Source organism: Mauremys reevesii, linkage group 3 (assembly GCF_016161935.1).
Source record: "Mauremys reevesii isolate NIE-2019 linkage group 3, ASM1616193v1, whole genome shotgun sequence".
NCBI classification, from domain to species: Eukaryota; Metazoa; Chordata; order Testudines; family Geoemydidae; genus Mauremys; species Mauremys reevesii.
The window spans coordinates 128,385,477-128,399,396 of record NC_052625.1 but is presented as its reverse complement, the minus strand read 5'-3'; the positions used below and the strand labels follow the sequence as shown (position 1 = coordinate 128,399,396).

Sequence of the window (13,920 nt, the reverse complement as noted above, 5' to 3'; positions counted from 1 at the left end):
GTCACACACGCAAGCTGTGTGGGGATGGAAGTATGCTCAGTGTATACTGCTGAGCATGTATGAACTGTTATTTTCAGAGACGTATCGTTCAATCAGATTTGGTCAGATTTTCACAGGAATAGCGCAAGACATACGGACATGTCATCACTGTTCCAAAGCATGGCAGCACTAGAACTTCTCAATGAAACAGTTATAAACATTTAACATGGGCAGAACAATATTTTTTTTTCTTAGCTTCATTCTCAAACAGCAAAATAGTTTTAGGCTGAAACTTTCCAAAAAAATTCAGCCTGAGACAGCCATACGGTATGGAAAATTTCAGGCCAAACTTTGCTTATAGTATACTTATAAGCAACTGAAAACATGGTTTTATAACAGAAAGTAGCTACCATTGCCACTGATAATTTTCTATCTATTTAATCTATCTCTGATGATGTCTTACCTAAAATAAAATAGTGTGGGGTAGACATCTTTGCATCTATAGCACCTTCCCCCTGAGGTCCTCAAAGCATTATACAGAATATTAATCAATTAAGTCTTTTTCTCATTTATCCTTGGTTTATCATGTCCAACAACATAACATAATTTAAGACAGGAAAAATAAGTGAGAGTAGCAGAGAGTATCAGTTGTCCTTGGAAATTCTTATTGATTGCACTGTAATGTTGCTGCTCAGAAGATATCAGGTGGAGTTTTCCCATACAAGAATATGCCAGCTGATATGGTCTGATACGTGATCATCTCCTTGGCACAAAAGCACAGCACTGAACTTAACACATTACAGATTTTTCTCAGACCTACTAGAGCCCTTGCATGTTCCAGAGTGCCAGAACTCTTTGATGGGTTTATGCTGGAGAGGATGTGTGAGAGGACAAATTCTCTTGCATAAGTTGTAGAAACAAGTTATTATTTACCGCTTGAGCACAAAGTCAGACTTGTTCTCCATGGCAATATGTCATAAATTTGGGTTTTAGGTAAACTCAGGGACAATTCAATCTGTAATGATACAAGTACTGAAATAGGTAGAATTCTCAGTTATGATCAACTAACATAGGATCATGAAAGCAGAAAGATAAGACAAACATATACAATTAATTATTTGGTTTATTGGTTCATGTGACAGCGTTCAAGAACATAATTTATAACAAAGCAGGATGAAAGGTTTAACCTATTTGGATGCTTTAAAAAAATCATGATGTGTAGCAACCTTTCTGTACTTCAGACCCACCAAAGATTCATGCTGGTAGTTCAGAACCGGCCATGACTTGCACATAATCTTCTACCATTTGGAACTGATACCATAATTTCATTTTTCTTTGTTCCAAGACATTTCTCAGTGTCCTCTGACGTTACAGAATATAGCTGTCTGTTTTTATAAAACATCTATTCTTCAACATCCTCTTCTGTTCCAGGCTCTGGATAAACAAACAGACTTAATTAGTTTGCGGTACCTGAGAGAGGTGGTGAGCATGAGTTCTAATGGTGACATTGACCCCCTTACATGCTCTGTGCCCTTGGATAGGTCACTTAATCTCTCTCTCTCTCTCTCTCTCAGTCACTACACCTCTATGTGAAGAATAAACTTAGCTACATGACAAGAGTGTTACAAAGTTTAGTTATGTCAGGTACTATATACCAGTGGTTCTCAAACTTGGGCCGCCGCTTGTTCAGAGAAAGCCCCTGGTGGGCCAGGCCAGTTTGTTTACCTGCCGCATCTGCAGGTTTGGCCAATCACAGCTTCCACTGGCCGTGGTTCTCCGTGCCAGGCCTCTGGGGGCTGCAGGAAGCAGTGCAGTCCTAGGGAAGTGCTGGCCGTGGCTTCCCGCCACCCCCATTGGCCTGGAGTAGCGAACCACAGCCAGTGGGAGCCACGATTGGCCAAACCTGCAGAGGTGGCAGGTAAACAAACCAGCCCGGCCCACCAGGGGCTTTCCCTGAACAAGCAGTGGCCCAAATTTGAGAACCGCTGCTATATACCTCACAAAGTGCTATATTATACACAAAATGTTTGCAAAGTGCTATAGATCACATAGCTAGTATGTAAAGAGAAAGGTTGCAATTAAAATGGAGTCTAAGGAACAGGATCCTGTCAATTAAATAGCACCTATAATTATCACTAATTACCAGATTTTAGAAGACTTTCAGCTGGATTAGACCAGATGCCTTGAAATTAACAAAACATTAATAAACAACATCTTTCCTTCCTTACACATTTGGTCAGTCAAAGAGCTATGATAATGTAAATATATAGAGAGGTCAAATAAACATTTCTCCCTCATTTATTTTAAAAGCGCAGATACTAATTAGATGTAAAATTCTCAAATTTGCCAACTGAAAATTGTGAAAGTGCAAATAAAATATCTCCTGAGACTGAAGACTCATGAAGTTTTTCATGACTGTGTGGAAAGTCTCTCTTTGCATCTGCTTTTTCTTCCATTCTATTTTAGTTACATTTGACCTTGCTTTAAAATTGATAACTGCAACAACTGTGACTCTTCAGTCTTAGTCTAGTATAAATTAAATAGACAGAAGTATACATTCTAGATATAGGAAAGTTCTCCTTATTCTTAAGGATTAGAACATATTCTAGCTGCTCTCAATATTGCCTGATGCACCTTTTAAAGATGCTCTCACCTATGCATAGCAAATGCTGCCCTCTGCTGGCACTATTAACTTATATAATGTATCCAAAGCACATCTTAGCCTTGGTTTACACTATAGTTATGTCGGCGTAAGGCAGTTTATGTCGACCTAAGACCTTGTCTACACTACAAAGTGTCAACACTCCACCCCTGAGCAAAGGTTTCCCCCTTAGCTTCACAAAGATTATGCAACATACAATGTGCGGCTTAGACCATGGGAATATTAGCCTCATTGAGGATAATCACCAAAGCGCCTTTAATCTGCCAAAGGCACATTCTACTGTCATCCAGTACCTACTCAGCCTGTTGTTGAACTGCTTCCTACTGCTGTCCAGGTTTCCCATATAAGGTTTCATGAGCCACGTCTGTAAGGGGTACACTGGGTCTCCCAAAATCTCTATGGGTTTTTCAATATCCCCCACTGTAATCTTCTGGTCTGGAAAGAAAGTTCCCGCTTGTAGCTTTCTATACAGGCCAGTGTTCCTGAAGATGCGTGCATCATGCACCTTCCTGGACTACCCCACATTGATGTCAGTGAAACACCCACAGTGATCCACAAACACCTGCAACACCATGGAGAATATACCTTCTGATTGATGTACTCTGTCACAAGGTGGGCTGATGTCAAAATTGGAATGTGTGTGCCATCTATCGCCCCTCCACAGTTAGGGAAACCCATTTCTGCAAAGCCGTCCACTATTTCAAGCACGTTTCCTAGAGTTACGGTCCTTCATAGCAGGATGCAATTAATTGCCCTGCACACTTGCATTAACGCAGCCCCAACGCTTGACTTCCTGACTCCAAATTGATTTGTGAGCAACCAGTAGCAGTCTGGAGTCACCAGCTTCCACACAGCAATTGCCACACACTTCTCCACCAATAGGGAGGGATAACTCAGTGGTTTAAGCATTGGCCTGCTAAACCCAGGGTTGTGAGTTCAATCCTTGAGGAGGCCACTTAGGGATCTGGGGCAAAAATTGGTCCTGCTAGTGAAGGCAGGGGGCTGGACTCAATGACCTTTCAAGGTCCCTTCCAGTTCTAGGAGATTGGTATATCTCCAATTATTACCTTATTACCTAGGGCAGCTCTCATGTGATTAACTGCACTGCCATCTGTGACATCTTCATGACAGTTATCAGTGCATAGGAGAGCTGTGCAAGAGCCATCCCTTTTCACAAAGATGCCAGGATGCACAACAAACAAGGGCTGTTGAAATATGGCATGAAAAAAAGCTGGAAGCCCATGGAATGCTTGGACAGAAAGCAATGCATCATGGGACATTGAGCCCAGTCCCAAGATGCGCCGTGATCCGCTCTGCCTTCTCACAAGACCTAGCAGTAGAAAGCGTCGAGCTGGACTGTGGGATAGGTACTCACAGTGCACTGCTCACACTGTCGATGCTAGTGCCCCAAGTGTGGATGCGCTCTTCTGACAGAGAGAGGGAGTGGGAACATGCCATACCGATTTTATTGTTATTGAGCTTCGACATAACTTTTGTCAACAAAACTCTGTAGTGTAGACAAGGCCTAACTCTGTCAGTGTACACATTACAGCCTTGCTCCCGCTGATGTAAGTGTCCTACTACACCAACATAATAACTCAAGCCCTATGCCTCTCGTGGAGGTGATGTCGGTGTAGTTAGGGCACTGCGTTACTTACATCTGCTGTTGGCTGTTTCTTTTGTCCATTTCACGCCTCCATGAAATAGACAAGAAAGTCCTCCCTGTTCTCAGCTGGGCTGTTGCCATTGCCCAGGCTCCGCACTCTGAGCTGGTCTGCCCCCATGCTTCCGATTCTCCAATCCTAGCCAGTCTGCTGCCCAAGCTCCTCACTCGGAGCCAGGCTGCTCCCGGGGTCCCAGCTCCCTGTTCCAGGCCAGGAGCCCAGATGCAGACTGGGGTCCTGGCTCCATACTCCCCACTGGGAGCCTGGCTACACCAAAGCTCCCGGCTCCCCACTGGGAGCCCAGACGACTGCCTCACTCCCGGAGGGAAGTGAGGCGGCAAGATTCTGTGTGGCTGCCCCGCTCCCGATGGGGAGCAGGGAACTGAGAGCAGGGGAGGGGGTAGCCAGGCTCCCAGTGGGGAGCAGGGAATGGAGAGTGGGGGGAGGGTGAAGCAGCTGGTGGGGAGCAGGGAGCCAGGAGCCCATGGGGCAGCCGGGCACCTGGCAGGGAGCTGTGAGTAGAACTAAGAGACCCTCGGGCTCTCAGCTCCCTACAGTGCTCCTCTTAGCTTGATGTTAGTGCTCCTGGTCAGGACACACAACACCGACCAAAGAAGGGGAGTGTGGACATGAACCACCACAGTAATTACTGCCAAGACTGTAAGTCAACCTAATATAGTTCGACTTAAGTTTTCAGTGTAGACATGCCCTTACCCTATTTTTACATTGATAATCTAACTTTATGCTCTGATGTGCTATATATATATATATATATATATATATATATATATATATATATACTGCATTTTCATTATTATCCTAAGTAGTTAAACAGCTCCTTCCATCCAAGAATCTCAAATGTTAATTAGCTTGTCCTGTCAACATCAGAGTAAAGTATTTTTATAATACCCATTTTGTTGATGGACAAACTGAAGAACAAAGATTAAGTGATTTGACCAACATAACTTATACTGGCGGAGAACCAAGGATTCCTACCAGTCCTGGCCTCTCACCACTAGATCACATACTATTCTATAGCAAAGTAAAAAAAAAAAAAAAAAAAAAAAGTGATCCATATCTTTTAAAGTGTTTCCACCCTGTTTTTAGTTTGAAAGTTGTTTTGCCTCCTTGTAACCTGCAAACTGTAATTTACATTATATTTATTGTTTGTGGCACAGCAGTGCTCAAAGGCTCCAGTCAGGATTGGGGCCCCACTGTGCTAGGGGCTGTGCATATTTATAGGAAGACCCAGTCTCTAGCTTGAATAGATTATATTTTAATATGAAAGCAGATGCAACAAGCAAATGTTAAAATAGAGAGACCCTACTCATTCATTCTGTACCCAGAAACAACTCTCAATTTCTTTGGGTTCAGTTTCAAATTGGCCACCTTCAGCTTATCACAGACCATCTGTGAATGTTTTTAGAGCGCACCTGGATATCATGTAAGTATAGCACACAGGCTGAGAGAGGATGCCATGTAATACCCTCTCCATTAGCCTCTCAAATATACTTGATGCACTGCACAAGCCAAAAGCCATCAGTATAAACTCCCATAAGCCTTGACCTGCTATGAAAAGCAGTTTTTTCCTTAGCTTTTGGATTCAATTCCACTTGCCAATACCCACTTTGAAGGTCCATTATGGAAAACCAAATTGAACCTGCTGGGATATCATCTATTTGTGCTAATGGATAAGAATCCTTTAAAGTGACTTCATTTCATTTTCTGTCGTCAACACAAAATCTGGAGCTGCTATCCTTTTTCCTAACCAACACAAGGGCCCAAGGACTGGTTGCAAGTTGATTATTTATGCCTTCCCCATACATTTCCGCAATGGCCTATAATGCCTTGTCCCTTTGCTACTGTTAAACAGGGAGGGGATGCTTTAATGGGTTGGTTTCCTCCCAGTACCAACCATGTGCTGGATCAGTACAGTGCAACCTATTTCTTTGCTGGATTCAGAGAACAGCTGAATCCTAACCAGAAAGTCTTTTAGACTCCCTGTTGTTCCTCATTTAAGTGTATAACACTGCACTGGAACAGGTCCAATAGAAACTCTCGAGAGCTCACCTTCACCCTTTTCTCCCTTGTACTTTTACTTTGTACCAGCATTTACCAGATCTACTGGTTCACACTTTGCAACCAAGGTTCCCTTTTTCAGTTTGCTGTTTCACTTGTCAAACATTAAGTAAACAAACGGATCAGTTCTTATTTCAGATCCACAAGAGCTTTAGCAGCTCAGATTCCGGCTAGAGACTCTTCCCCCCTTCCTGCTCCCCAAGTCTCAAACAGGGTTTAGCTACTCCCCATCCTTGCCCTCTCTGGAAAACTACCACAGCATGTAGCTGTTATAATGGTTTCTGCTCCTGGAAGCACAACTCCTCTTTCACTGCAAACCAATTGCATACAAACCATGTGTATAACCTGGGCCATATCTTAAACCACCATACCAGATCAGATCATTTGTCTGTCTAGTGCAGGATCATGTCTCTGGAAGCAGCCAATATCAGAGGTTTCAGTGGAAGGTGCAAGAAACCCCACCGTGGACCTTTTAAAGAGCAGTCAGCCCATATAGCCCATGTCAGTAGGTCAGTATGAAAATTTCTTAGAGTAAATCTTCAGAATGTAACTATAGGTAAAATGTAATCGCTGTCTTTTACCTTTAAATTCACAAAGCTGTCCGGTACACTTAAGCTGTCAACCATGCCTTGAGTTTTAAATTTTGTATACCATACTCCTCACCATGGCATCAGAGTGTTTAGCTATCTATGTACTTCATCTTCAACCTCAGACATGTAACTGAATCACAGGTCATGCCCCAAGTTCAATTATTTCTCTCTTGAATCATAATTGTAAGGGTATTGTCTTGATTCTGTGCATCATCAGCCTAACTGCTTACAGAAGAATGATTTCCCTGGAATCTGTAGAAATGGCTTTATAGATTTATGTTGTTCAATATGTAAATTCACAAGCATCTAGGTTTTGAACAGTTTTTGACTTTTAGTAAATGTATCTATTCTAAATTTGTATTGTTGTGTTCATGATTTTTAGCACTCGGTATTCTTAATTATCAACCACTAGTCTTACGTATTTCATTAAGGCTGGACCTGTAATCTATTTCAGCATCAATCAATATAATATTTTCCCTTTGTTTAGAAAAGGACATTTCATCCTAACTTATGTAAGGCATCTTTTATCTACAAAAAACAAGTTTTCTATAGGACATACTGTGTTGTCATTGCTGAGCGGGATGTTTTATACTCTTGTTAAATGAAGAGCTAGCTATCCATGTATCACTACCAGGAATATATAATGGAAATAGAAGAGTAACCCTGAGAACAGTACAGTCTACAGAGAACACTAAATAATAAACCTCCTACTTGAACACACATGATAGCAGAACACGCATTAACTAGACAGAGAAACAAAAAAGTATAAAGTTAACAGCTCAGTCAGGCAAACTGAAGTGGACTAGCCTCTTGGTCAGGAGGTAGCCTGTGTTAGTGCTAATGCATTTTGCATTAGTGTGTTGTTGATAAAATCTTGAGGCCTGGCATCAGAGGTAATTACAGAAATCTACATGATTCTACCTCATCTCCATGTTTTACACAGGAGCAATGAGATCCACAGCAAATAAGACCCTTATTTGTGAAAGTTTATTACAGAAGGTCTGCTTAGCATATGAGATGGCTGACTGCTAACGGAAAATGACAAATGTTTCCTGAAGACTCCTGATCGTTTTAAAGTTCTTTGAGTCTTGATCAGCATTTTACAAAAACAAAAGGTATTCAGACAATACCAAAGAATGCACAATCAATCAAAAAGTAGATTTTAATTGTTCCCATTTGGAAAATTATTCAGATACATCCAAGAGTGTTGAACTTTTTAATTGCTTAGGTAGGGGGATGAGGAATATCATCATTACCTTGTGAAGGATTGGTATGAAGTAATCCTGTCTGAAACTTAAAAGAAGGAGTAATATACTCAAAGATGTTACTAACTAAAGTGCCATTCAGTACTCAATAAATCAGTCAACTTCTGTTATTCATGGAACAGGCTATGTCAATTCAGAATACTAATTATGGCTTGAAAAGTCCATTATATTAAGGCTTATGAAATAAAATAAAATAAAATACAACCTGTCAGACTTATAAAGTTTAGAAAGCCACCATTTCTCTATCAGTTGCCACCAATCTTTGAGTCTTGCAGGTGTAGATTCATGGTAGTCAGAACCTAATCAGTGTTGAGTGATTAGGAGCCTTTCAGAATGTGCAAAACTTCAGAAGAGATGTATTGCAGAAGGGCTCGGTATAATGCCAGCAGGGTCTCAGGTTTAACTAGACTTCTGAAGTTGAATGACAGGTGTCAGAGTAGCAGCCATTTAGTCTGTATCCGCAGAAACAACAGGAGTACTTGTGGCACCTTAGAGACTAACAAATTTATTTGAGCATAAGCTTTTGAGGGCTACAGTTCATGTTCTCTGTATGTGTATATATATCTCCTCACTATACGTTCCATTCTATGCATCCGATGAAGTGGGCTGTAGCCCACGAAAGCTTATGCTCAAATAAATTTGTTAGTGTCTGAGGTGCCACAAGTACTCCTGTTCTTTTTAACTTGAATGTATTTTTGCTTTATAAAAATAATACCCAGTTCTTTTACAAAACTTTTCATCCATAGATCTCAAATTTTGAAAGGCATTTAGGTGCCTAAAGATACTGGTAGACACTAGTGGGATTTGCATATGCACTTTTGGAAATCCCACTAACCACCTACCTGCATCTTTAGGCACCTAAATACCTTTCAAAATCTGGCCCAAAGTGCATTACAGAGTTAACAGGTGGGAACCTGAGGCACAGAGAGGTGAAGTGCTTTTCCCCAGGTCACGTAGCAGGCCAGTGGCAGAGCCAGGAATAGAACCCAGGTCTCCTTCTATTAGGCAATGCTGCCTCCTTAGTAGCAAGTAGTACTTGGGTTTCTGTAACATGTACTAGTTTATAATTGTACGGGCTCATTCATATTTTGAAAGAAGAAAAGAAGTTGTTTTTGCCAGACCTAGTCTTCCATCATGAATCATGACAGAAGGAAGTGTAATTGTCTGTGATAATGCATGGGCTCCATTGCCAGTGATATGCTGGCCACATCCAGATTTATATTTCTTCAACAGGTATGTCCAACACTATCACAGTGCCTGCCAGAGAGCAGCAGCTGGATGAGGACCAGCTGGCAATATGGAAGGGGAAGAAGCTTTTGAGGTGCTCTGAAGGGTTGGAGCCATGTTTTCTTTTGTTTGTACAATGACTAACACAATGGGTCCCCAGTCCTGACTGGATCCTCTGAATTAGTAGAAAAGTCAGAACCTCCAGTGCAATGTAACTGCTTTTTGCTGCAGTGCAGGTGTAATCTGGCCATAAAGCTTGTTTACCTGGCCCAGAGATCCTTCAGTGGGTTGGCACCAATGTAGGGGTGCTTACGCCATGCACCCTCTATGCTGCCCATGTAGCAGGGACATGAGAATGGGGAAGGGGGTATCATCAGGATGCCCTATGTCACATTAACCCACAGCTGCATTTTTGGCCTCTTCTGATATTACCTAATTTAAATTCAAACTGTTTAAAGACAGCAGAGAGGGAGCTGCCTACCCAGAACAGCAGAACATTGGGGAGTGCAAAGATAAGCTTTAAAGTACCATAAAAGCATTTATAAATTGGGTAATTATTCTTATGCCTGGTTTACAGATGGGGAAAGTAAGGCCCAAAGTCATTAAGTGATTCATCCAAGATAATAAAACAAACCACTGTTGGAACTAGGATTAAAATCCATTTTGCTTGTTTGCTCGGTCCATGCCCTTCTACACAAATTTGGAAAAGAAAAGGTCATAGAGTTCTTATGTGGAGAGAACTATCACTCTTAGAAAGTCTGTCCGGGTCTGTCTTTCATATGACACTAATGTGATCAGTTTTTCCTGTTGCCAAGTGATATTACTGTCTACATCTCAGTTACAGCTAGGCAGGCATGCAGCTTGGGAGTGATGTCAAAGCTCATTCCAGTCAGGATAGAACAGATATGGATGCCAGGTCTCTCTGTTCAGGAGATTTGTATAGCAGTTCCCATGGTGCTCTCTGCACATATTTACCAAGCATTATTGCTTAGATTTGGCTTCTAAACAAGAATATGGGTTTGGCTTATCAATAGTATAGAACCTATTTCCAAGCTTGAGGAGTGTCCAAGCTCATCTAGCCTTAGCTTTATTTGGTTTGGGATATTTCTTTGTTTAAATTGCCCACCTTTTGCACTGCTGAAGTACCTCAAGATCTTTTTGCAATTGTTAGGAGGTATATTTTAGCTCTCTATAAACTGTGTGTGTGTATATATATTAGATCTTGATATACATAAAAACTAACCCTAGTTTATAAAAAACCTTGTTGCTCTTTACAGATTTGAAACACATTAGCCTTATTTTTGTCTGTTCTACAACTATTTCAGTCTTCTGTTAAAGTTTAATTTGCATTTTTAGTCTCCAAGAATGGGAGTCCACTGAGATAATTAATTGTAATTTTTATTGTCAGAAGATATACATCTCAGTGGATGGTGACAGGATGGATGAAAATTTATGATTTAAAAAAAATCTGATGTTAAATAGGTTTATTTTTTAAAAGAAAAATGTATTTAAAATTAATTGTGAGATTATCACAACCTATGTTAAAGCACAAACTTAGTATAATCAATTAAAATAATTTACATTAAAAATATACAAGTAGAACATTTTCTGCCAAATTGCTAAAGAAAGTCAAACATGATGGAAGTTGTTCGCTAAGCACCTGGAAGCAAAATTTGTTGATGTGCTAAACTAACTTTTGACAGCAGTAGCAGGTTCAGAGAGAATATTTTCTTAATTTCAATTTATTCAACTAGTTCAATTCAATTACTAGTTCATTCAAAGTTTAGAAACTAACTGGATTTTGAAAAGCAGGAAAGCTTGTTTTCCTCTTCTAATATATGAATAAAAATGGGGTGTGTGAGGATGAGATTTACCAGTTCTACAGTCTTGAAGGACATGGTGACCAGAAACAATTAGTTCAATTCACTAACCATTTCCTTTATTTAATAAATCATAGAATCATAGAACTGGAAGGGACCTTCAGACATCATCTAGTCCAGTACCCTGCACTCAAGGCAGGACTAAGAATTATCTAGACCCGAGGTGGGCAAACATCTGGCCTACGGGACCATCTTGCCCAGCCCTTGAGCTCCCGGCCAGGGAGGCTAGTCCCCAGCCCCTCCCGTGCTGTTCCCCCTCCCCTGCAGCTACGCCGCCACACGGGCAGTGCTCTGGGTGGCGGAGCGGCATGCTCCTGCCGAGCAGAGCAGCAGCGTGTCTAGCTCCAGCCAGGCGACGCAGCAGCCAGACATGATGCTCTGAGTGGCATGGTAAGGAGGCCGGGAGGTTGGATAAAGGGAGGGAGGTCCCAGGGGACAGTCAGGGGACAGGGAGCAGGGGGGGTTGGATAAGGGGCAAGGAGCAGGTGGCTGTTGGATGGGGCAGAGGTTCTGGGGGGGCGGTCAGGGGATGGGGAATGTGGGGGGTTGGATAGGCATGGGGTCCCGGGGGGCCTGTCAGGGGGCGGGGGTGTGGATAAAGGTCAGGGTGGTCAGGGGACTGGGAGCGGGGGGGGTGGATAGGGGGTGGGGGTCCGGGGTGGTTAGGGGCAGGGGTTCCCAGGAGGGGGCAGTTAGGGGACAAAGAGCAGCAGGGGGTTGGATGGGCTGGGAGTTCTGAGGGGGCAGTCAGGGGGCAGGAAGTGGGAGGGGGTGGATGGGAGTGGGGGCCAGGCTGTTTGGGGAGGCACAGCCTTCCCTACCCGGCCCTCCATACAGTTTTGCAACCCCAGTGTGGCCCTCCGGCCAAAAAGTTTGCCCACCTCTGATCTAGACCGTCCCTGACAGGTGTTTGTCCAACCTGTTCTTAAAAATCCCCAGCCTCCCTAGGCAATTTATTCCAGTGCTTGACCACTCTGACAGTTAGGAAGTTTTTCCTAATGTCCAACCTAAAATCAGTTAATTTTAAATGCAAAACATGTTTTGATAAACTTACATAAGAAAAAAAGTATCCCTCATGTTTAAAGTAGTTTTATTTAACAAGTAAAAAAGCAATTTTAAATGCTGCTTCATGCATTTTTAATTGAATTCCAATTTCCATCCAAATGCAAGATGACACAAATCACAAGTAAAAAATTTTCATCTATTAAAAAAGTCATTCACTATTTTCTAACAATTAAAAAAAACAGAATCTGAATAATTGTATGTAAAGCTTTATAATTTCTTAAATAAAAATGTATGGATATAGTGTGTCATCCTCGTTAACAAAAAGATGTATCAATTTTTACCAAACAGTGAGAACCCAACCTTTCTTTAGGAAAATAAGAAATACAAATACAAAACAAGATTAAAATAGATTATTTAAATCAAGGGTTTCTGCTTGCTCATTTAAATCACTTTGCTTTAAATCAATCCACCTTGGTGGATGGGTGTTTGGTTTGGAGTTATGTAATATTTTGTACTTTTTTCTTTTCTTGTATTAATTGGCTTTTAGTTTGGGAGATTTGCCTCCATCCTTGAAAGGATTGTCCATGGAATGAGTCAGGGCAGCCCAAATCACTGCTTGAGAAGTAGAGTGCAAAACCACCCTATATGGGTTACTAATGCCTTAGAACTTGGAGCTGCAGTAGAAGAATGCTTAGTCTGGTCATGTGCTAGAATGGACCTGAGTGGTTACTCACTTATATGTTTCTTCAGAATTATAGATATGTGCTATTATTCTTCTCAAATACCACCAGGACACTTCCCAGTGTCCCTTACATGCATTCTGGAATGCAGAAGTATTTAGTCTTCTCTGCATATTCCAGGAGCTCTTCAGTCCTAGACCTGGAATAGGAGTTATCACTAGCCGAATCATTTGGTTATGGCCAACTCACTAATCCTTGGATGCATCATGGTATGCATTGTCCATCATCTACTCTGGCATACAATATGATTGCTGTCCAGTTTGCTGGTATTTCAGTCAGATTGATCTGGTGTTAAACTGGATTGTTTCAGCTTGATAACTTCTGCAGAATTTCCATCCACAAATTCTTCCACAACTTCCTTAAACTTTTCCTGCTTTATCTGATCCAGATGATGCAGCTGTTCTCTGTCCACATTCCAGCTGAGAGATACATCACTCATGGAAGGGGAAGGTGAAATGAAGTGAAAAATAAAGTGTGCTTAATTTTTGAGTGAATATCTAATATATAACACACTAAAAACAGCTAAAATACATATATACGTTATTACTTTTCCATGATGTAGGTAATTGCTGTAGTTGCCATAGGAATGTTGCATGATTATGAATGGGAGGGGAAGGGATTCATTGCAACCGTTGAGATATTAGAGAAGTTTTAGGAACATCCATGCCCTCCTCTGAAGGAGCTGGAAACTGGTTGCCTCAGTTTCACTATTTCTTGAGAAGATTTTTCTGGAATGTCTTTCAGAACTTCACCCTCCCTTGTTTGTATATCTTATATAGAAAACCTCTTCTCTACAAGATCGTAATTCTTGTAGCTCTCTTCCATTTGA

The 13,920-nt window shown here is 41.5% G+C and overlaps 1 protein-coding gene across 5 annotated transcripts in view; it reads left to right on the top strand.

Moving 5' to 3' along the window:
* The window catches only part of AFG1L (AFG1 like ATPase), a 139,327-nt gene that overhangs the window by 120,180 nt on the left and 5,227 nt on the right, over positions 1-13,920 (top strand). For 2 of the 5 annotated variants that reach the window (XM_039528467.1, XM_039528465.1), the window contains one exon: positions 6,781-6,885. The exons of 1 other annotated variant lie outside the window; for it this stretch is intronic. In XM_039528467.1, coding sequence (XP_039384401.1) covers positions 6,781-6,885 — 105 coding nt within the window. Of the gene's footprint in view, positions 1-6,780; positions 6,894-9,472; positions 9,561-13,920 lie in introns of all 5 variants that reach the window. 2 more of the 5 variants (XM_039528468.1, XR_005595534.1) reach the window with 2 other exon arrangements.